General features: G+C 40.6%; 2 protein-coding genes across 3 annotated transcripts; both read right to left on the minus strand.

Moving 5' to 3' along the window:
* Positions 1–3,583: 3,583 nt before the first annotated feature.
* abhd17ab (abhydrolase domain containing 17A, depalmitoylase b) lies at positions 3,584–12,877 on the minus strand. Its single transcript, XM_085774088.1, has 5 exons — positions 12,053–12,877; positions 11,228–11,598; positions 9,500–9,694; positions 8,521–8,700; positions 3,584–6,763 (listed from the first exon to the last, which is right to left on the minus strand). Exons 2-5 carry the CDS (start codon positions 11,590–11,592, stop codon positions 6,538–6,540), a joined length of 966 nt encoding a protein of 321 aa, XP_085630214.1. The 5' UTR covers positions 11,593–11,598; positions 12,053–12,877; the 3' UTR covers positions 3,584–6,537.
* Positions 12,878–15,101: 2,224 nt separating this feature from the next.
* LOC146988582 (AN1-type zinc finger protein 5) lies at positions 15,102–24,548 on the minus strand. Of its 2 annotated transcripts, none has more exons than XM_085774090.1 (6): positions 24,436–24,548; positions 23,046–23,245; positions 22,570–22,681; positions 20,860–20,987; positions 20,442–20,549; positions 15,102–18,770 (listed from the first exon to the last, which is right to left on the minus strand). In XM_085774090.1, exons 2-6 carry the CDS (start codon positions 23,203–23,205, stop codon positions 18,622–18,624), a joined length of 657 nt encoding a protein of 218 aa, XP_085630216.1. In that variant the 5' UTR covers positions 23,206–23,245; positions 24,436–24,548; the 3' UTR covers positions 15,102–18,621. The 2 variants fall into 2 exon arrangements, with proteins under 2 accessions (XP_085630216.1, XP_085630217.1); XM_085774091.1 differs by lacking the exon at positions 24,436–24,548 and adding an exon at positions 24,023–24,162.
* Positions 24,549–24,696: the final 148 nt, after the last annotated feature.

Raw genomic sequence — 24,696 nt, forward strand, 5'->3', positions numbered from 1 at the left:
ATCACAGTTCGGGCCATACATTTTGTAAGCCAGACTGGAGAGTGATGAAGGATTTTTTTTAAATAAGTAAATTCATAAAGTGTCATATTTTAGCCAGTGCTAATTTGGAAAACTTCACTGAGGGACTCTTTGTCTCATTGTTCTTCACACATCCATCTGTTTGTCTCATTTCCAACACGTCACAGTTTCACAGAAACATCACCAACACTTTATCACCTGTCAACATGACAGTAATACCAACACTCAGAGTATTTTTTTCATTTTATTTACCCTCCACAGCTCCTACAGTGTCATTCTTTTGTGCCATGATTTCATGCAAACAGTTGTCCTCGGTTAATATTATGGAGAACTGGTTCACTGTTGGACTAATGGTAATGTCCCTGATGGCCCAATCATTTCACTCCTTGCAGCACTTGATTTTCAAAATGTTCTCATTAAATCACCCTCAGTTCCTTTGTTCTTCACTGCCAAAGACTCTTCTTCTACCTGAATAAATAAATTATTATCAGTATTATGACCGTTGTCCTGTGTGTTTGTGATTTCTTTTAATATTTTTAGACAATAATCTCACAGCTATTTGACAAAGCTACACTCTTCATCATGTCCTCCTCGAGGCGCTGGCTGAATGAAGACGGCTCTGTTTTGTGATGGACAACATGCTCAGTCCTGTTAGGATTGACATTGTCAATAAAAAAGACCACAGGCTGTTCTGGACAGGGTCCAAGTGATTTTGCTGAGTGGAAGACATTTCTGCTGACTTGAGCACAGCAGTCATGACCTTCCTTTCCTGAGGATGAGTTTGCTACGCCGGTCACACTGCCAGGAATCCAAAGACAAACACACCTTTTTCCTTTTCTTTTTTACATTTGAGGTGTGACTCAAAACACAAGAATTCAATTTTTTTCTCCAAAAAATTAATTCAACACAACATAAATGAGCAAGAGTCCTCTTATTCAAAAAATGTGGTGCTTTGAAATTTACTTGAAATGGATCCAAATGAAAAGGAAACAAGTGCATTTTTCTACTGTGTAAGATTTATGTGGAGGTCTGAGTGTGTATATTATACATTTTCAGCAGTTTTTTCTCCATTGTTGATAGAATGCCAACCACCAGACACAACTACTAAATACAGATGTACTAATCCAAGGGCTTTGTACATTTTTTTTAATTTAATACTGAAATAATAATAACTAAAAAAAATAAAATTCATGTATTTGGATTCTTGTTAGTTTTCGAAGCTTTTCTCAATTTTCTTTTTCACATTTTTCATGTAAAACGTTTACCTCGTCTTGCCCCTCAGCAGTTTTGCCTGGATATGAGTTGTAGTAATGACAGCGCTGCAGCCTCTCTGCACAGTGGGACACATTTATTCATGGGAAATAACTCCAGTATTTTCTGTTAGCAGTGTCCACCCTTTTATCTGTTTCATAGATGCTAGAGAGTGAAGGATGAGATCAGGCCTTTACAGCACTATAACAGCCTGATGACTGAACTCGACTTCACTGTTGCTTGAGCACTGACAATGTATGAAGATGGAAGCATGCACTAAATGAAGTACATCTACTTAGTGGTTTATGGTGAGAGGTCAACAGGTGGTTGCTCTGCATGAAGTACTTACTTAAAGGGTTTGGGTTTTACTGCTCTAAACTCAAGTTCATCAGAATGAGGGAAACATCTTCTCACACATCAGGGACAAATATATTAGACCATTAAAAGCTAAACAAAGCCATAGGAAGAGAGGAGATGAATGCAAGTTGGACATTCTGGTTATTTAATAGCTCATATACCATGAATTACAAGGAGCAAATGTTCTATTGGATTTGATATAAATGCTTTGTACTTCACTGAGTGAATCCAAGCACAAGGACAAAAAACAATTCAACATTCATGTGGGGAGTACAAAAAAAATCCCCCACTGAGTACTGCACAAACATGAGAGATGTACACACAATTCACAGGGAAAAATATTCCATTGCATGAATGGTAATGAGAAACAAAAGCAAGATATAAACTCAGCAGGCACGCTGGCAAGCTTCAAATAAATATACAACACAATGTCAAAGAAGGAAACTGTCTATCTTGTGTTGTTGTGTTTCCACATTGCGCTTTGTGGCATCAGCCTTGTAGCCGTTTTGGCTTGAGGGCAAGACCCACCCACACAGATATACAGCGTATAGAGCACAGGGCATGCTTGTCTCAGTTTACCACTATATTAGTGGTTGTTATCAGGTATAAATCAGATGAGCTGGAGAGTAGTTTGTACTCTGGTACAGGCCAGATAAACACCAATTCAGATGTATGAGGTGACTGGTAAAGCTAAACAAACGTCAGCTGTAGGATCAAATGAGACATGAAGTGCAGCACTAAGGGTTTACATCCCAGCATCATCATCTATGAGGAATAATGTGTATTATTTCAGCTTTGTTTGATTTGTATGTATCTAAATGTGTGTTATCTATTGATCAAATAAAGGCACATGTATGAATTATTCTTTTTCATGGCATTAATTCAATTCGATTAATGTCAGTTCAGTTTTATTCTTATAACCAGGTCTTAACATATACAAGGTGACGGTATCAGCCCATTGCTAATGCAAAGCAGTAGCAGCAGCACTTTGTTTTCTTTCCTGGAGCCTCGTTTCTTTCCTCGTCCAGGCGCTTTGATTAAACAGGGCCATATCAGCATCTGATGGAAATATGCAGCAGCCTGCATCTGTTTCTCCGGCTCTCACACTGCAGCTCTGTCTAAAGGTTCACCACACCACAGGCTGAGAACATTCAAAGGCAGCTCTTTAATTCACAAGTCTGAAGTCTTCTGTTGTCGAGAACCAGCACACCCAATATCCTTTGATGCATGTCAACATAAAAGGGTTCATGTGCTCAGGGCTGTGTGAAAGTCAGAGCGATCCAGTGCGGAGGGGAGGTGGCTGCGTTTGATGCAGCGGGTCAGGCTGCACTAACTTTACACTGAGGGATGATGTGCTGCTGCAGCTGCTTTTAATCCGTAAGAGCATTTGAGTAGGACACCGGATTGTTTATGTAGTCCATTGAAATAAAAAAGGAAAGCTGGCACAAATATGTGTGTGTGTGTGTGTGTGTGTGTGTGTGTGTGTGTGTGTGAGTGCAGCTTACAATCCATCTGTTCCTTTTCCTCTACAACTCAGCTCATGGTGGCAGACAGTGAGGGGAGGCTGACAAACCTGAGTCCTTGTACTCATTTAATTAAAACACATCACTTGAGCTTTTTTTTTTTGGCACACAACAACAAGCCTGTCCCAACACACAACTATATATAAGAGAGAAAAAAACACACCAGGCCATTTAAGTCTCATTTACTCATCAGCCAATTATTCAACCGAGCCTTTCTTGGATCTGTCTCCTGAAGCCCAGTGAGGCCTTTGACTACAGGCGGGTCTTTATTCAATGAGCGCCAGAACTGCAATGGGTGGAAAATTAGGCACCAAATGAGACACACATAACATTGGTTTCTGGAGAAAAGGCTTTTTTTCTTACAGATTAAAGCACGTCTTTAATGTCAAATAACAGCAATTCCTTAAATAAAAAAGAAGAAGCAAAAGAGACATATTATCAATATCTCATTATGTTTTATTAACTTCTTAATCTCTTTAATTCTTGGAAAAAGACAGAATCTTTAAAAACTAAAAATAACTCAGTATAATAAACAATGAATATCAAACTGATGCACAGCTGTGTTATGCCAGAGATGCAAACATTTCAACAAGTGTGTGATGTGTCTGCCTGAAGCTCCTCTGTCATTGTTCTTTTGTCATCCCACACCCATTTTTTGTTGTTCCTTTTTCAAACATGACCCCAACACACTGTATTGCTAAGGTTGGACTCCTCCACAAATGATAAATTAGAAACAGTTTGAAAAAACAAACAAACAAACAAATCCCAAACAACCAAACAAACACCCACAACTTGCTTAATTTATGCTATGTAACATCTGTTGTCACATATTTGAAAACAGACGGGATATGATGAAACAAAATTATTTAGCGATATGAGAACATTGCATTTCAATGGTATCCAATCCAAGTGTGCAATGGGGCCGCGGGGGTCAGAAAAAGTATATAGATGAATAAAGAAATAAAAGGAAGCTAAAGTTGAATGATTCTGTCTTTGGTTACAAAGATACAAACATAAAACAACAGGTGCAACTAGGTAAAGCACAAGAAAGTCTGACTTTGGTTCATGCGTGGACAAGAAAGTCTGAAGATCCTGACTTGTCTCTGAAAACAATCAAACTTGTGGAGAGTAGAAATCTTGGTTTTCTACTAAGTGAAGTAATGCAGCGTTCAATGTCTCAGGTTCAAATATTTCAACTTGGTTCAGCAAAACCACTTTTACCCTCATTTCTAGAAACAGCATTATACCTCTGTGGCTCAGCACCACTGAGAGATGAATATTTTAGGCAGTGTCTGGTTGTAAAACAGAATGTAAGTGAGACGGTAACGGCGCACAGCGAGCCTGAAAATTATGATTTATGTTATGAGTCAAACCTAAATAACTTAAACAGGGCAGGCAGCTGACACAATGCGTTACCAGTTCTCTTTAACACATCATTCACAACATTGTCACAGAAAAAAAAGATGGCATCTGCAGCAGAATAATATTTGATTAGTGTTACTTCCCCAAATAACCAGCGCATGAAAAACAATAAACCACAGGGCTTACAGAATTTGACTATTCTATTGTTACAAAAAAAAGGAGAGAAAATAATAAACACCAGTAGATAGAAAAGGTACTGTTCCACTCTTATACTCAGTTCTGTGAGGCAAAATCAATAGTGTTAGTGAGATACTGACTGTAAACCAAGAGAGGAAAGAGATGTTATACAATTTCACACAGGGTATTAACCATCTAGCTTTACCTGACATCACGTAGTAAAGTGGTGGAAAAGTAATGCCGTCATGTGAGAGGACTGTCCGCCTGTTGAATTTGTAACGCTTTAGTCTAATGTTCTCAGAGGAGCTGCTCACTGAACCCTGGAAGCTGGAAAACAACTAATGAGTTTATTGTGATAATGCATGTTCCTGTGCTTATCTGTAGAAAGGTGGGAATTATGTTTACTAACTCGCATTGCAATGCTCATCGGTCATTAAAAAGTACTAACAAATAAAAGTACTTAAATTCAAATGGAGGACCTCACACTTTGTAAATTGACACGATCACCCTTCAAGATGGAGTGGAAGTGAGCAGGATGGCCGCCAGACACTTTTTAAACCAAAAGATGAAAACAGGCCCAGGGTAAAAAACCATGGCCCGTTTAATTTTAGTGTTGCTTCTCTGTTCCAGACACTGGAGGAAACGGGAACTGAGCTGACAGCTGTGACCTACTGGTGTGAGACATAAACAAGACTGAGACAAAAGGACAGGGCTTACGCATTCTCAGACATTCCACCAAACGAAGGAGCTGGAGGTATGATTTTCTGAGGCTCTCGAACGTCACTTGTTCTTTAACGCAGCAAAATCTCGCTCCAATGCTTGGATGCAAATGTGCTCCAAGGACAGCTCGGCAAACACGAGAGCTTGTTAAGTTATGGGATGGTAGTTTCAGATTTATTACTTGGTTAAAATTCAAAAAGCTTAAAAAAAAAAAAAAATCTGAGGAGATTCAACAGACTGTATATAAAAACAACAAAAAGGAAAGACACATCTAAAATCTAAAGGAGGGTTACCTGAGCAAAATGTTCAGTATGGTGAAAACATAATCATCTCCATCATTAAAACCTACATACATGATATGGACAGGATAATAGAGAAACCTTTCAGTATGATGCAGTCCAACACTATAGTTAAATCATTCCCTTTGAAACTGAATTTACCGAATGGCTTTTCTTTTGGACTGCATTAGGTTACACTTAATGTAGAGAACCTTGTAACACAGTTGTTCGCCGATTTAATTTGTGATTAAAAAACAAACATTTTTTTCAACACATGTTGAGAGCATGGAGTGTCTGACCTGCTTCACCATTTAAAAACATTTAGGTTATGATCCGAAATTAAAGTTATACTTTCATGTGGACCACAATGTAATTGACCCACATGAATATTCATTTCGTTGTTCTGTTATTTCCCCCGCACCCCAATTTACTTTCAACACAAGTCATTTTTCCTATGACACTGTCCACAGTACTGCACAGTATAGGAATATACACATCTGCTGCCACCTAAGACAATGGCAGCTGTATTATTTAAGTTTCTGCTATACAAAACAACAGTTTAAATGCAGTTTAACTCTATCACACTCACACACGTCAGATAGATGTCTATGAAGACGCTCCTTCTTTCCTCTGTGTCGCGTCAGTCCACGGTCAATTAAAGGCATTCTACGCCCTGAAAACAGAGCACTACAGTGTGTGAAACAGTACACCCCTGGGTGCCGCGGTGAGCTGAGGGATGGTTTGGATGACTCTTGAATACATTTCCATCTTGGACACAGAGAGGTGAGGCTTTAAGTGGACCAGGAGAAAAAAGGTAATGATGATGATTGTGGTGGTGTTGTTGGTGGTGGTCAGGCATGTTGTACTGCCAGCTCCTGTCCTATGAAGCGGCGTAGACGCTCCAGATACTGGCTGTACAGTTCAATGTCGTTGTGTCCCGCTCCCTCCACCCAGAGAGGCTCCACGGCCTTGGGGCAGCGCTCGAACAGAGCAAGGCCGTGGGAGAAGTCGATCACCTCGTCCTCTGTCCCGTGGATGATGAGCACTGGAGACGTGATTTTGGACACTTTCTCAATGCTAAAAAGGAGAAACAAGGAGAGGAAAGGTGTTGGATTTCAGAGAATAAACGAACCAGCTCAGTGATGGATCAGGTCATAAAATATGGCACACTAATGGGTCAGTGTACAGGTCTGAAAAAACTCAATGAAATATATTATAGATTTAATAAAATATGTTAATGGGCCAGTAAAACTTCATTTTTGTCTGCACTGCAAATGTAAATTGTTTTGGGCTATAAAACATATTTATTGCTTTAGAGGTAGATAAATATCCTGGTGTTGTTATTTCTGGTCAGCAAAAGCAAAAGCATATGTAGCAGTCCAATGAATAAATAAAGGTTTTATTGCCTGAGTGCCGATAATTGATCATACGTGCAGCTTTGGGTTAGGTAAGAGCTGACAGCACAGATTTGATCTGAGGTCGCACACTACACAGAATAGGCATTAGTCTTGGAACATAGATTCAGTTTATAGATTTTATCAAACTTGTGTTGCCTTTTTTGCAAATTAAAGAAATGGCAAACTTAGCAAACAAGTGTAAAATATAGAGCACAAACATATATACATGTAGAAATACTAAAGGAAGATACAGACTGACACGCAGAGGAAGGCGGGATGCCAGCTGCTCACTCTGAATCTGAACAATGGATGAACACTGAAGGCTTTCTCAGCTCGCTACACACACGGAGGCATTCCCTGGTTTCCTACCACCTCTGCTGCTCACCCACTTGTACCATCTGGGACTACACTCCGCGTTAAAGGCTGGCGTTGGCTGCTACTGACCTTCGTCAGACTCAGCCACTAAAGCTAAAGTGACAACAAGAACAGCAGGGATAGAGCTGTGCTAATGATAGCATTACTCTGTGTTGTTATTGTCCAGCCAAGGGAAGTGATTTGTGGCCAAGGTTTAAAAATAAAAAGTTAGAACGGTTACAACACATGACAGTGAACACCCATTTCACAACGGCACAAGCAAGTGCACACAAATCCTAGAGTGGGAAATTGTAACGATCTATGTAGCATTAAAAGAAGCTGAGGTTTCCAACCACTCATCTATGCATTTTCATATCAGTGGAATTATGGCCTTTTTTGCTGTCTTCAATACACACTGTGTACATCAGCATTAACAGTGCATGCAGGAGGTGTTTATACGTTAAAAGGATGGACAGCACTTAGGCCCATTGACAATGCACTCAAATTCCATTTGACCTTTGCTAAAATTACTCTATTATTATACAACCTCACATTCTAATTAACACTTTGGCATCCAATTATTTTTGCTTTTCATGCTTCTGTGCAATTACCATGTTCCCTCACCGTATCTCCATGAAAGAGCGACTGTGGCTGAATGTTTTAGGCTGAGCCAAGTCACGATTAACTGTGACTGTCAACAGTCATCAATACCTTTTCGTAAAATCTGCAAATCCAACCACTTGTTATTCTCAGTTTGGCAGATAGTGTAAATCACTAAATTATTATTCTATTTCCAGTTTGGGCAAGTATGGGTCTATTATTACATAACAGACCCATTTTTATCATCTTCCAAATGCATGTGTCTCAGTTGGTCATCTGAAAAGGTGGACACACCGTTGTATGTATTTCTATTGGTAGGATTTCTTACTTAAAAATGATGTTGTGCAATAGAGTAATTATACCCTGCACACAACTTCAAATAAATAGCAGCAAATTAATAACAAACACAATAGATATAAAATATAAGAAGGATGTTTTTTATTCAAGGGTATAAAGAAACAGAACAACATCCAGCAGACTTACTTGGGGAAAGCGTCGAAGCAGTACGTCTTCTTTGTGTCAGGAAAGGCCACTCTCATGCCAGAAGTTAGAGGTGAGTGAAGAACAACGGCAGCACACTCATACCGTGATGCCAGGTCTACAGTGGGAACTGTACCAATGCTCTGTCCATACAAGATTATATTCTCTGGGCTAATGCCATACCTGAATAAAACCAAAGAGACAAAGAAAACCTCATAATGTGGCAGTAATTTACATACCTGGCAAAAACATACAGCAGCAGAGAATATTCAATTTTAGTGACAGCTAGACCAGGCTTGGGCATTTTTTGTAATCACATATTATTACATCATTGCATCTTACTTCTCAGGGATAAACAACGCTGCCACTAAACAGCAGTTTAAATTGCAACATGCAAAGGTAACAAACATGCACAGTCAGCAAAGCAGGACTGGACAAACAAACTGTACATTTTTCAGTAAAGAATATTGCTTATGGTACAAAATATATTATCAAATATCAGCCAAAGCCTGAGCTACATCAAATGGTTCATTCACTTCAATCAACCTTAAGTCAGTGCTCTCTGGTATTGTGTTTTCCCAGGAGGGCCAGAGCCACATTAAGGCAGGTCCTTTTCCACTAATGAGACACTTTATCACGCCACAGTGTCCTTAAAAGACAGCCCCCCACCAAACCTCCCGTCTCCTCATCCTTCCACCTCACCCTGCTCTCTTCATCCTTTCCTGATCACAATCAGTTCCTCATTGACCCCTCCTTTACATCTTAATCTTTACTTGACCCTCACCTGCCTCTCCTAATCTTCCATCCTTTCTTCCTTTTTCTTTGGACATACGATCAATCCACTTTGGAATTCATCCATATTTTTAACATGGTTTGATTTAGGCCTAATCTAAACAGTGTGTCCTTTCTTGGCCGAGCATAGACACAGCATAATAAATCATCCCTTGAAGGACACATATGGGACAATTATATCATAACATACCGCGTGCGCAGGGCGTGCCAAGCAGCGTCTATGTCTGCATAGAGGTTCTTCTCAGAGGGCTTGCCAGTGCTGACACCGTAGCCCGAGTAATCGTAGGAAAAGATGTTGCAGTTGATGCGGGTGCCGAGGCCGATGTAGAAGCTGCTCATCTGGCCCAGGTCGACTGCGTTACCATGGGAGAAAAGCACTGTAAATCTGTGGGGATATACGTACAGAGAACAGCTTAGAAGATGGTCAAACGATTATAGACTTAGACACAGATTCAAAGATTTATATTTCCAGCAAGTATGTCAGCTTTACTAGGAAACATAGCATACATTAGGTCTATAGACAATTACATATTATTACAGTTCCAGTTGTTACACAAATCCTCACTCTTTGACAACATGTTATATTGACATTTTATACTGCAAATAGAAATGTGAGCTGTTCCTGTATACCAAACAGTAGTAGTTTTTAATGGGATCAAAAATGACTAGAAAACAACACCAGTAAATGTAACACATAAAAATGAAAATGCTTCATAATTTATTACTTATGAAGCAGAAAAAGTCACATGAAAGATCAATATTAACGTTAAAAATAAACACAAACAATCAAACTATTATACATAATCTTTCTTATCACATTTCTCCAATCGCCACCTGACCTGGTATCTACTTTCAATTCAACCATAAACAAGCTGTTGTCAAGACAAACATTGAAAGGTCACTCCACACGTCAAACACAACTTTGTCTTCAAGCGCCGCAAGTTGGAGGATTAGTTTACCACCACAGACTCTTACTTCTAGACATTTTGTTCAACCTGAGAAGCAGAGTCGCCTTTATAAACGCTTGGTATTCTAGCTCTTGCCTTTTATTCATGAACGCATGTCGAGCTCTCAAAAGAAATCCGATACGTTTTTCTACACACCGACTGTTTCGAAATCCTCCCCCAATGGTTTTGTTTCTGAACCCATATGACCCGTGGCTCTGCTCTTGGCATCACCGCTCAGAATGTAGCATAACAATGACTCTGCTATATCATGTTGAGGTTGGACTCATTTTTGTGTAATACTAGATAGACATTAGGACAAGGTACATGGTCTGTAACACAAGCCTGTCTATTTCTTTTTAATTGATTTGGTAAATTAATCAGCAGCGGCACAGTGCAGCAGGACAAGTGTCTAACTGACATTATATACTGAATACATATACACCATAATAATTATCATAAAAAACAGTTTAACCTCTTGGGCAAAATGATATAATCACCTCTCATTAAAAAACACCCACCAATCACTGCCAATGATACCGGTGACAAACTTTCAGGAGAGAAAGCAGCCAAGCAGCTGGGCATGTTTTGTCTCTGACTCACTGAAAACTGATATCGTTATCATAAACCTGAATCCCCAGGCAGAGGGGGAACTCTACATTCAACTTCCTATGAACCTACAAGATAAAAACAAATGGAAAAATGATTTTGAAAGCTGTTGAAAAACGGATGGCAGTGATCCATTCAAAATATCTGAGGCAGCCAAGTCAACAGGGAGACAAGTAGGCCTAAAGGAAGTAAACCTGGATGTACAATGTACATGGGAGAAGACTGACACAAAATTAGGGCGCAGAAACTGTGAAAATGTGAAACTGTTGTAAAATGTATGAGAAAGGTCAAGAAAGCTGAGATTGATGATACATAATCAATCAATCAGTTCGAATTCACACTAACTGGAAAGGCAAACGACGTACCTGGCATTAGGAACACAGCGAATGTACATACAGCCGACCCGGTTCCCCCGGCCGGATCGAGTGAGGAACACCTCTGTCATGTCCAGCTCTCGCTGCGAGTACTGAAACTCTGCTCGCTCCGTCAGGTGAAGCTTCCATCTTCCCTCCACAGCCCCGGCCCCTCCACCCCCAGAGACTGACGCTCCAGTCCGTGCCCGCAGACTCGATGCCCCCATGGCCCCCGGCACAGCAGGGCCTGCATCTGGGTCGGGAAGAAAGGTGTATGTGGGCTCAGGGGGCAGGAAGGCGAGCTTGGCTGCGATGCGGCTGGGGCAGGGCGGGCAGCAGAACAAGCAGCAGAGCTCACTGAGCGAGAGGCCATTCATCCTTCACTGTGCAAGAGGAGGACAAGAAGATCACTGTGCTGATGCATCCACAACATGGCAGTGTGAAAACAATGAGATACTTATTACAGTGTAATGTATGAGGCACTCAGTCCAAGTGCAGAAACAATGGTGATGAAAATGTTTCTACAACAGCAGCTTTGTGACATGTGCAGGCTGTAAGCAAACAGATACTGGCTATGATCTCTTAATCTCTTCAATGATTTACCAGGTACTTACATGTAGTATTTATTAGTTATAAATGTAAAAAAAAAAAAAAAAAAAGAGAAAGAAAAAAAGGATCAAGGCAACAAAAACATTGTATAATTGTGATAAATATAATATAGGTTTCCTTGTGACTTTAACAATTAACACAGAGGCCATACAATTATAACATAATTGTAATTGAAGCCTCAGATGACATCAGTCCAATACAATACATAGGCTACAACAGCAGGCCTACCTGTTGAACTTGAGAGCCTAGTTTAGGCACACAAAAAAGAAAGAAAAAAATTGGCTGTGCAGCGACAAAAATAAAAAACAAAGGACAACTTCCTCCACTTGAGCCAGATCCAAACACAGGATACAGTTTGTAAAGTGCCCTGTCAGCAGAAAGGCGAAAAGTAGTGGAGCCAACCAGCTGACTGACTGACAGAAATGTTACTATTATTTACAAAGTATCTGCTGGGTTTTCTGCTGCGTGGTGACTGAAGTCCAGATCACAGCCATTTTGTCCACTTGTTGAGACGTTCACGAGTGATTTTTCACAGACACGACGTCCTGGACATGAAACCGACAGACGACTTGTTTCCTCAGTTTCGCTCTCGTGTTGACAGTGAGCAGCAGCCTGCGTCTCCAACGCAGTCTTGACCTCTAAGTGACCAAAACAAGCCGACCGTCCCTCGGTTACAAACTAACGCACACAAAACTCTTTCTCCCCCTCCTCTGTGATGTATCAATAACGACGGAGACTGTGTGTAATAGCTGTGCCCGGACAGGGAGACGTCTATTTGTCTGCGTGTACCAGCTAAAACGCTACGGTGGCTTCAGCTAGCTACGAGACACACAACACGACTACTCGGTTAAAACAGCGCTCATTCACCGGCTCCCGGCGGACAACACCGTCCAAACACGGCTCCTGTCGTTGGCACTCGTCTCCCTGAGCCCACCGAGGACGGTGCTGGCGTCTCCCTCGACTCCGTGTCATTTATTTTAATCCACAAATGTGCGGTGTTTTCCTACTTCTCTGCTGTTTCACCGCATCAGGAAGCGACAGCTGACAGGATGTGACGTCAGGAGTTTCCATTGGACAATTAAGGGAAACTTGTTATCAGTCTGAGGGACGGCGTCGTGAAACATGACATGTTTGACCCATAGACTGTAAAGGTTTGACCTGAACTGTTTGTTTTGAGACTTTGACGAAATAAAAGTTAAACGGTGCAGTGACCCCCGGTGAATGACATAATTTTGCATCATTACAATTGCTTGGAAATTGTGACTAGAAAGATTATTTAAAGTCGGTGGAAGTCACGTCTCGTTTAGGCTATTTGTTACGGTAATTAGCCTACATCATGATGAATCGGAATCGGATAAAATAATACTTTTATGGGAAGCTCTATTTTACTGAACAGCTCTGAAAACCTCGCGTCCCTGGGACAGTCTCTGCATGAATAGCCTAACTATTGATACAGTTGGAGCTCAAGACAGCCACAAAACAACCACAACATTAATCGAAAATAACAAAAATAATAATGAGCTTTATTTATATGCACTTTAAAAGAAACGTTACAAAAGTGCTTTACAAAACCAGACTGAAGCAAATACAAACATGAACGCAGGAAGTACAAGCAATGGAATGAATGATGATCACAAAGCAAAAAAGTTTAAAGAAGGAATTTAAAAGAAGCTAAAGACTTTGTATCTTGATATCTGAGTTCAACAGGCAAGGGTGAGACATACATGGCTAGAAAGAGACACAAAACAACTACAAAGAGCTTACAACAGTGACAAACAGATGTAATGACATAGACACACAAAATGACAACAAATTATATTTCTGGTTCTTCTGTCTATCAGTTGCCTGTGTTGGAGGGGTGGGACGCCTTTTACTTATCTGTACCCATTTTCTCCTAATCCGTCCATGGCTCACCCCTCCCATCACACACACATGCGCGCGCGCACACAGACACACACACGCACAAGGGCACAGATATTTCCTGTGAGTTGCTGAGGAAGAAGCTTTGCTGGCTCAGGAACCAACTTCACTACCTATTACAGAGAACTGCAGATGTCAGCCTTTCAGCTAGTTTGTCATGTAGCCCTCCTATAATAACCAGAAATACCTCTAGGTATTCAGCTTGGTTGCATCCATCAACAATAAATATCTGAGCTAGAGGTAGTTAAGGAGGAAGATGAAATGGCCATGCAGTAGGACTTCACATACTTCACATTCAAAGCAGACAGTGACATGTCAAAGCAGGAAAAGCACAGGTGTATGATGTAACATTAATCCCAGCTGCATTCCAGCTGTAGGGGAGGCCATGCTATTATCACAGATAATATAGCTTACTGAGGCACTTCATTGAGCAGCTCTGTAGTTAATGTTAATGTTATTAAATCCACCCGGGCTTTTCCTGCTATGACAAGTCAAAACATATAGTGTAAAATAAAATCAAGTGCAGTCTGTACAGGCCCACAGGGAGCTGAAAGGTCATGTGGACAGACCAGTTGGGTGAACACCTTTGTGGGAACGACATAGTCTCCAATTACTGTTCCTTCTATGAAGAAATCAATCACACAGTTTCACCTTACAATGAGGGAAAACTGACATACAGGGTCTACAAGAGCGTAAAATAAAAAATATCTCTCACGCCGGATTTTTAATATACAAACTAATGACTGTAACACTTCAGTAGGCTATTCAGTATTTTGAGTGGCAGGAAACTGTACACATGGAATGATTCTTCTGCTGGTCCAAGGTTTCTATACCATTCTTACTGTGACAAAAATGTGACAAAGGTGCCATATTCAGCAAATGGTCTTTTTTTTTTTTTTACATAATAAAGATATTATTATATAGATATTTCTCTTGATGGAAGAGTAATGTTTGATGTGACTTTGTGACATCAAGTTCACCCATTGATGTACAGTAATTCTGCTGTACAAATGACTCAGAACACGCGAGGTAAAGTCAGTGCTGTTACAGTAAGTGGACATCATGGCAATTCCTGTGACAGTGGACAATGAAGCACATTATGTGCTGTTGTGTTGTACCATTTGTGTCTACACCATTTTGCTGAGTCTGAGAACAATACACATGTACAAAGCGGTGGGGCCACAGTATAAGGATGTGCTGGTCTGCTGCAGCAAAGAAACTATGAGTGTGTACAACTGTACACCAGTGAAAACATGATTATGACTCAGCTTTTAAAAATAATAATAATATTGATGGCTTTCAGTTTTTCAATATACAACCTCCAAAATTCAAAAATAAATACAAAAGACAAGTGTAATTTAAAATAAACTTTGTGATTTTATTGTTTTATACTTACTCTTACACATCATACAATCCTAACTCTTTAAAGAAAAACAAAATAAAAAGATATCTGGTGGTGTTTCTGGGGGACTGGAGTGCCAAGGGACAAGAACTACAGCTCTGTGAACATTGTAGATTTCCATACATGCCCCTCAAGCTCATCTCTAGAGACAAAATGAATAATCAGAGTTTGTCCTTATTTCTGCTGTTAGCTGATTCCTTATAACGTACAGGTTTATCATTATTATCAATCAAAACCCTTGCATGATGAAGACAGTAATTATGAAATGGTTTGCTAGAGATGGGATTGAAGACATGAAAATATCAAAGCAACTGAGTAGAAGGAAGAGAAGCATATATGTACTGATAATATCTAGATTACTTAGGTATGGTTGCCCTAAATGCTGGTGCCAAGTCCATCATCACAAACAGAACAATTTCAGCCACCTGTCCCAAATGACATTTAAAAAAAAATGGGCCTCCATCCTCTGACGTAATCAATATTAGGGCCGAGTAGTTTGATAACTTAAATACGGCTTAATATGTGAATTATGGTGGTTTACATTCAAACTGCTCATGTCTACTGAGCAGTCAATAGAAAAAAACCAAATGTAAACCATGAAATGCACATGATTTACATAGCTGAACAATCATCCCAAGTAAAGGGTTTTTACTCTGAAGGGACTACCAATCTGAAAAGGAAAACTGTTGGCAACAATATTGTGTTATGGTTGTCAACCCAGCAGGAAAGCCTGAATATTCTGAGTATACAAGATACACAGTAGGAACACACAACTGTGGATCTGCTCCAACCACAACTCTCTCTAAATATGGGCAATTATTCTCCTCAAACATAATTATAACACAAGAATCCCCATAAATGTCTTCTGAATTTAGATTTCCCACTAGTGGTGGGATGAAGGAAGAAATTAAATCACAGTTGGAGTTTTTTTGATGACCAGCTTATAACCAGAAAACAGTCTCTGCGTTGGCATGCTAAATTACAAAGTCATTTAGACATGTCCATCATTGCTAAGCCTTTAATGTGAATTCCGCTGAAGGCCAATTTAACAAACACAGGCGCCTGAGCCAAACACAGCTAGGTCCAACATGTTATTCTGTGTATTCAAGGAAGAGTCACTCAAGTCCAACCTATTCTGCACTGGCTTCTTATCAAAAAGAGAAAAAAAGCATACTCTGAAAAGTCCTTGCGACTTTTCCACAGCTTTCATAAATATTTGATGATCGAGATCAAGCAACATTTACAAGGAAAGCCTTTGATAATGAAAAGATGAAACCTCAATTGCCCCTCTACGTCTCGCAAGAGGCCTGTATAATTTTCAGCAATATTGCTATGCTACAAATAGACTTCAGTAACAGGATAAAAGCATGGTCGGGAATACTTTATAATTCGGCAAGGTTAATAAAGCTTTGAGGGGTATTGTTAACAAACTGAAAATTATAGTGGAAAAAAAAAAGAAGCCACACAGCCTGTAGGAGATACTCATGGTAGAGCCGGTAACTGAACATACTTCGGACATGGCATGGGCAATGGAAAAAAATATGAAATAAGATGGGGAGGGGCGAGGGGGGGCAATCTGTGCCATTTGGGGCACATTCATTTTTTGGATAATTATGAAAAGCACTTTAATACACATAGTACTATTCTTCACCTTAGTCCCCCACCTTTATTACCTGGCAAAAATCTACAATAAGATTATACTATATGAATAGGAGCCATATGGTATTTACATTTGGAAAAAAAAACACTGTAGAGTCCTGTTAGCTTGAACCTCGAGGTTCCAGCCATGCATTGTGCTACTGATGTGTGGCTTTTTAAACATACCAGCTTCATTTCAAAATGTGCAGTCAATTACCAAACGGTAACCTTATGTTTGCCTGCACACATGCATGTAAGATAAGATCTTCCTAGAAGAAGCTAGCTAGAAGCGGTCTTCGTAGCAAGGACTCGTCTGGATCTTAGCACATTGTAAAAGCACAGCACGCAATTCTGTGGCATCGCGACAATCTTAACTTTAGCTGAGCAGGTGTGTCAATCTGTTAACTGCAACCCCGGTCAGTTTTCATTCGGCATGTGTCAGTGGTCTGCTGGTGGTTCGAGAAACATGGAGCAATCACTACGACTCCGACGAACAGAAAAGGGCATTCAAGGAGAACACGCTGTCTCGACCGAACGAGAAGGCAATTTCTTCAGCGAGCCTGCTATACAGATCAATATAAACTGCAAGTGACCCACATGCTGAACAAAACTGAGCAGGTGTGGCACATTATCTTGTGCTCTGCAGTTGACACACTTTGTTGTGCTTTGTTTCTAAATCCAAAAGAATGGACATTTTACTGCACAATCTTAATTGTAACGGCTTAACTGGACTCTACTCCATCATGTCAGAGCTTGTGTGTATTTTTTCTTCAATGGTTATATAATCAAGATGGAATTACTTAAATATAATTGAAAAGTTTAAGTGCAAATCTCAACGATTTGCTGACACATGCTGCCAATCCTCCAGCACAGACCAACCAAACAATAAAAAATAAATAGAATGCAATCACACAATTCAAGCTAACTACAATATATTAATATAGATCTTCTGATGTCATACGCTCATTAAAACAGAAAGAAAAAAATAAAATAAAATAAAAACAAAACACAGAATTCAATCACTCAGTTAAGTCAAGGTTCTCAGTTTCCCCTCCCCCTCCCCTGCCCTGCCCGCCCCACCCCTCCCCTCCCCTCCCCCTCCAATAACTGTTCATGCACCCAATATCAGTATGATAAGTCAACATATCAAAGAGAAACATTTCTGGAAAATGCTGAGACTTGGGAGTTCGAGGTGTGGTGACCCATTGAATAAAAGTTGGAGGAGGCGGGGGGAAAAAAAGCCAATTTGACAAGAAGTTGACATCATTTTCAGTCTGGGAGAAAAATTAATGATCCAAAGCCCTTAAAAGGTCTCGCTGATACATGAAATCCCGTAGTTAGATTTTTTTTGTTTTTCCCAGACCCTCTAAATTGACCTCTGTGTCTTTATCCCGGCTGCGACACATTCCTCAACAGCTTACCCCTGTCTCATTGCAACTACCTAACAGGGATTGTATCAAAATAAACCCACACGATCCCCCAAGTTGAGAAACAAAAAGGGGTAAAATCAAATACTTTCCCTCCCCACAGCAACACTAATGTCCACCAGGCCCCTATGGCTCTCTCCCCGACTCTCAAGCAAATGTGCACACACACTTTCATACAAACAAACACGCACGCACACACAAACACTCAGGTTCAGTCGCAGTTACTAGTGGAGAGAGAGAGGGAGATGCTAGTAAGGGAAGCGTCTGGACAGCGGCTGCAACCTCACCACCCAACCCCACCCATCTTTGACTACCATGAACAAATGAAGCCATGATATCAGGTGTTTTCATCCAAGTTGCCATTGTTCAAATTCACAAAGTCAGAGAGACTTTTGGTTTGCACTCAGTCCTCATAACTTCTGAATTTTCTCAGCCACCACGATGGGGTTCTCCTTGCGTATGCGGGCAGCAGCTGCACTCCGGTAGTCGTAGGGACAGTCGTGTTTGTCAGAGTAACGGTGAATGGCACAGAACAGGTTGCCGCAGCGACAGTCAAAACCTTCGGTAAAGAGAGGTAAAACAGGTTCAGTCACACACAGAATTTTCATTATAAACATTATTACATGTTTAGATTTTGCGAGTTAATCAATGTCTCTGTCATCTTTTGCTGCTTTTAAACCAGGCATATTATTATTTCTGCAACGCTGTGCAACAAAACGCTCCTTAAAGCAGAAGTAAGCGATCCGGTCGTTTTGGCTAATGCTGCGTTCCAGGCAGGCTTTTGAAACCGTAAATTACAGCTTCAAGTCACGACTTACGACTTTGTAGTGTTCCAGGCAACCCACTCGTGTTTTTCCGACCTGTTTTACCTGTGAAAGTCACTATAACGGCCACTCGTAACTTCTGACCCGTGAACTCGTACCAGATCGAACTGGCACGACTTCACAGGTCGGAAAAACACGAGTTACGGGTTGCCTTGAATGCACCATAACGTCTTCTCAGCCGATGGAGTTAGCAGCCCCCGCCCTCGTCATGGATCTATTGGTCCTCGTCCCTACTGTGCGTCACCACATTCAGGCGCATCCCTTGGCTGCACACACAGCCCTTCATGCCGTTCTCTCTCCTCATTGGATAAAACTTGTAGGATACGAGAAAAGTTTTCTCCTTGGCTCAGAGCAGAGCAGAGCAGAGTGACTGACAGACCCGTGTTTCGGTCCAAACACTCTATGTAAGTGATTGCTGTCGGAAGATAGAACTATTTAAGACTTATATTAACACAAAAATATCGCTTACTTCTGCTTTAAACAGAGAGTAAAACTGGACATGCAACAAGGTGTGCAATTCAGCTGGAGTTTGACTATGGCCTGTATAAAAATAATACTATATGACATGCAGATGGAGGCTTCTGTGAGGCAAATCAGTTTGTGGAGTCAAAGCGGTACACTGTGAAATGCCATGGACTGTGAAATGCACCACTAACTTGCAGTATGTTGCTCTCTGCACCAAAGTGGTTGGGTGTGGAGAAAGCGCTACACAAACCAGAAGCCGGTAGCAGGATTTTGGATGTGTAAGTAAATAAGTATTTGCTCATCTATTCAACATTGGAAAATAGTAACAGATCTTAAAATATATCTATGTGAAAGTCAAAGCTTAGATCCATGTCAAAGATTTTAAAAAATAAATAAATCTTGATTGTCTTTTCCAAAATAGTACACTTATTAAAATCATTTGTTATTCAAGCATTTGTGTATAATTGTCATTTACTGTTTTTGTATGAACCAAAGAAGGAATGAACATGGGAAATAACAAAGCGCCTTTGCTTGATTATTGGGAACCACAACAACTGTGATATGCAGTAAGATTTTTCTTTTGATAAGAGCATTATCAGTAAGCCTGGCCCAATGTTCCAGCTATTGACCAACAAGCTCTTTCTCAGCTGCTAATTGTCTCGATACAGTTAAAAATGTTCATCTATCGATACCTTTCTCCTACACTGGAAGAAACTAGTATAAGACAAAAGAGCTCATCACAAAAAACATCACTTGTGTATTTAGCAAACTATTCTAAAAGTAATACTCTAGCAGGTTGAGACTGTCAGGTTAGAGGAGGAAAAGTCTCAATAGGGGAGGTTCCTGACTCATAAACCTTTGAACCATACCAGTAGCTACAAACAGCTCAGTAGCTCAGAGTTCAGTGTGAGTGTGAGCCATAAACATTCTCTCTTCCTTACCAGTAAGGCCCACTTTCTTCCGGCAAGAAAAGCAGCGGTTCTTTTTCTTGTTTTTATCAGGGGTTTGGTCACCATCAGATGTAGACTGTGCAGCTTCCCCCACTGGCTCTGGTGAGGGAAAAAAAAATAGAACAAAATGGGATGGTTAAAGAAAAACTCATCCATGTTTGTGTCTATACAAAGATGACTGTACGTTACAGCGAGGGGGGAAGGGGCGCAGACTATACGTTTTCAGCTGAGCATGAAAACAGTTATGCAGAACTGACGGAGAAGGATGTTCCCTGCTGATGGTTGAAGGTATCACAGCTCACAAAGGAGTGCCCTCCATTGCTGAGTGTCACTAATTTCATGTTACACTTCATAGTGAAAGTCTGAGAAAGAGACAACGGAAAAACGGATCATTTTCCTTGATGTTTACCTGTGCTGTTGGAAGTACCCTCCTCTTCTCCCTCCTCAGCCTCTGCTCGATCTGAGTCTACAGCTCCTGACTCCTGGGAAATGCTCATGGCAGTCATCTGTTGAGTTACTGGGCTGGGAGAACTAGGACTGACATCACAAAACAAAAAAAAACACACAAATAACTAAATTAAAACAAAGAAATATGCTGTTTAGAGTAGACTATATAGGAATTCTTCTCTGACTCAGAACATTTTGTTTGCCTACAAATGTTAGTGAGATCCTACTTAACTTGAGACAAATTAGATGCTATTGAATGGCTTATCATCACAAATAACACATTGTTATTTTGAATTATGAGTATGCTATCATTGTTTGATGACTGACTATTCATTTGAGTCTTCTTTGGCATCCTTGCAATAAACCACTCTCAGAGATGCCTCTGATGAACTGATGAACTCACAAGGAGCTTGGCGAGACAGAGGCAACCACAAACATGCAGAGCCTAAAGAAGCACGGTACACATCCATGACAACACTTTGCAGACAAAGCACAAAGCCACTCTGAAAATTTATCAGACTATGAACAAAAGATTGTTTGAACTTCTTTGCAAGTGCCACCCACTTCTAATGGGTTTATTCTTCATTCGTGAAATGCGTGCAATCTGTGTTTTCCGAGAATCTCAGAAATGACTATACAGCTCAAATATTACATGGCTTTATTTCAAGGCTTATAGCATTTTCTTTCTTTGAGATTTAATCTGATTAATCAACTCTGTTTTGTTTACTTCAAGCAAATGACAATTATCTTCACATCTTCTTCATAATGCTACAGGAGCATAAAACCTATTTTATGATAAAAAAAAATAATGATTTATTGGCATAGCTAATGCAAACCATACAAGGGGGTAAACAAAAAGCTTAATTACAAAAAAAAATGAGTCCTGTAATGATTATTCAACATTATGCAGAGGGTCTCAGAACAGACCCTCGAGCAATTTTTAAATGCACAGTGCATTACTCTTCAGATTTTCTTTCAGTGTAATATTTTAAGCAAAGGAGATGGTGCATTGCTGCATTTGTTAACAGCCAGAAAACCTGATGACATAGAAAGGCCATCAAGACTTCAGCTTATGGGGAACATTATCAAATGCAATTCGTGTGTAGCAAATTTCTGCGTATGAACTCCTCAAGACTAGATGAGAGTTTGGTAATAACTAACAAAGGGCTCTTCCAGGAGTGAGCCAGTAAAGTTAAGTAAACCTTGAGTGGTGAAATTATTGTGATATTATCCCATAAGCTTGTATGTTGACTGTTAAGATGTAAATATGCACATGCAGAACCAGGACCACAGGATTTCTGCAGAGGCAAGCTGTTATGCTTGTATTAATTGAAGTAGACTAATGAGAACACATTAGAACAAAATGCGCTGAAGCTTGTGATGAACTAATCTAGTCATTATTTAGTTAATTAAACAGTCATTTATTTAACAACTTAATCAAATGTCGAATATACTACTGACAAACACTATGTACAGGATGAGAGGCCAACATTTTCATATTTTTATGCCATTATTTCATCTCATCAGCTGCTAAGAAAACAAAGAACAAGCATTTATAATGTAACTTTATGAGAAACATAAAAATTAGAACTGATACAAAATGACTGAGTGTTCAAGCAAACTGTAGAGCGATACAGGGCTGAGCAGTCACACCAGCTGTCAGTCAACATACCTGGTTGTTTGTTCCTCTGGTGGGGTTCCTGCCACCTCTGTACTGGGCTCTGAGGTTGTGCTCTCCACATTCACACCAGCTGATCCCGGTGATCCTGCTGGTGATGTAGCAGCTGTGTGTAGAAAAAGACAGTCTGATACCACAAGCAACACAGATCCTGTTGTTCAGGCCTTGAACTTGATCACTTTCCTTTTACTGTTCTCCTCAATGCCTGTTTTTGTCTACTATCATCAGAGGTGTTTTGAGTTAATGTGAAACAACAAATGGATATGTCACTCTCTTGCTTTCTGATGCCATAGTTTAGGCAGCTACTGCTACCTCTGTTCTCCAACCCCTTTTAGCACATTCAAGCACCCCCATGCCTGTACAGTTTTGAATGACCCCTACCCGTAGTTCTGGTCTTTTCCACTCTTTCAGACCCATATCCAGCTTCTCCCCCATTCTTTTAGTAGGTCATGTCTCTCCTATCTTCCTACCTTTCTCTCCCGGGGGGCTGGATCGCCCCCCTCCCTGTTGCCTCTGCAGGTGTTCCTTGTAGCAGACCGAGCACATGCCGTTGGTGCGGGGGTTACCATAGAAACCGCATCCCATAGTGCAAAGCATTGGCACCTGCGTCTGATTGGTCTCCTGAGCCATGCTCTGACAGAGGGGGTAAGGGGGATGGGAGAGGATCTTCCTGAAAATGGGTTTGCAGAAGTTAGTCAAAAAATAATTAGTAGTCCCTATTCGATTACATGTTTTGTCACTATTAGCTAAAAGAGCTTGGAGATTGGCATTGGAGCAGGAGAGTAGAGCTGGAGCAAAAAATGTGAGTTTTTTGTGAGCTACAGGTCATGGCCAACCAATTGTAGCTGTAATGAAAGTTTGTCAAGCAGGATCATAACTTTCCTACAGTACAAAAAAACAAGTCCAAAGGAACATCAGAATGACAGAGTCCAGTTTTGCCACTGATTCAGAAATAGCTTTGGTCAACCTTAACTTAAATATAGTCTACAGTCTCAACTTATGTTTCTACATTAGTATAGAAGACAAAGATCTACATCTGACATCAATGGCAAAACATGACACCAAATAAATACAAAACAAAACGTGTCACTTCATGTCATGCTCCTCCTGCAACATTTGGGAAATGAAACAGGAGTTTTCAAAGTATCAAGGTATGGGTTTGTTACAAAAAAATGTATATGGCTCAAGGTTGACGGTATCGTGAATAATAGCACTGTAAATAAACAAGTTACAGTGTACGAAAACATAAGCCAGCTGAGCCGATTTATGCTTTCTTCCGCCGCACAGCAAGATGCTTTAGTCAGGACAAAGTTAACAAAACAGGAACAAAAGCTACAGAGATGTCTGCACAAAACCACCTCAAAAAACTTAAACTATGCCCCCTGATCAATCGATGTCTTGGCTGACGTTAACACACCATTGCTTACAATCTAGCTAATCAACTTACAGCCGACTGTCCCCAGTCTGAGTTTGTCCGCAGCAGAAAACAATTGGCGTCCTATGCTTGCATAGCTCAAAGCAAATACTGTAACATTAGCAAACAGCCTCGCTGGACGTTTTGTTTGTCTGACACTGCATACCAATGCTAAAAGAAGGATAAAACTCGCCCGGTGAACCCCCATCGTGACGAAATTCAAGAAAACATTACAGAACAGCGCCCTTAGCAACACAGCGTAAACAAATCTTGCGTTTTAAATCGAATAAACGCTGATGTTAGCAGGCTAACGTTAGCCACAACTGCTAGCATAATCAGCCAGCCACCAAAAACACAGTGCGCTTCCCGACAGTGTCCTAGCTGGTTTTTAAAATCGGTCACACGTCGCGGCAGCCTCCTTTGGTCGTCTAGGATGAAGACTGTACCTGAAGTTCAAAGGACCGGGGGCTGTCGACGACCCTGGGCTTCAGATTTGTACAAGTTTTGTCCCCAGCAGCGCGCGGCCTCCTACCCAGCGCTAGCTCCCGACATTCGAAACAACGACCATGACGTCATCCTCAGCATCAAGTCAGACAGTAACAAGTCCACCCCCAACCACTGGCACTAAACACACATCAAACATGCCACAAACAACACCAAATTCACACATGATACTCTTCTCAACGTGTTCACAAGCATGACACCCA

The sequence above is a fragment of the Trachurus japonicus genome, chromosome 4 (genome assembly GCF_045865225.1).
Source record: "Trachurus japonicus isolate A0001 chromosome 4, Traja_1.0".
Taxonomy (NCBI): Eukaryota; Metazoa; Chordata; class Actinopteri; order Carangiformes; family Carangidae; genus Trachurus; species Trachurus japonicus.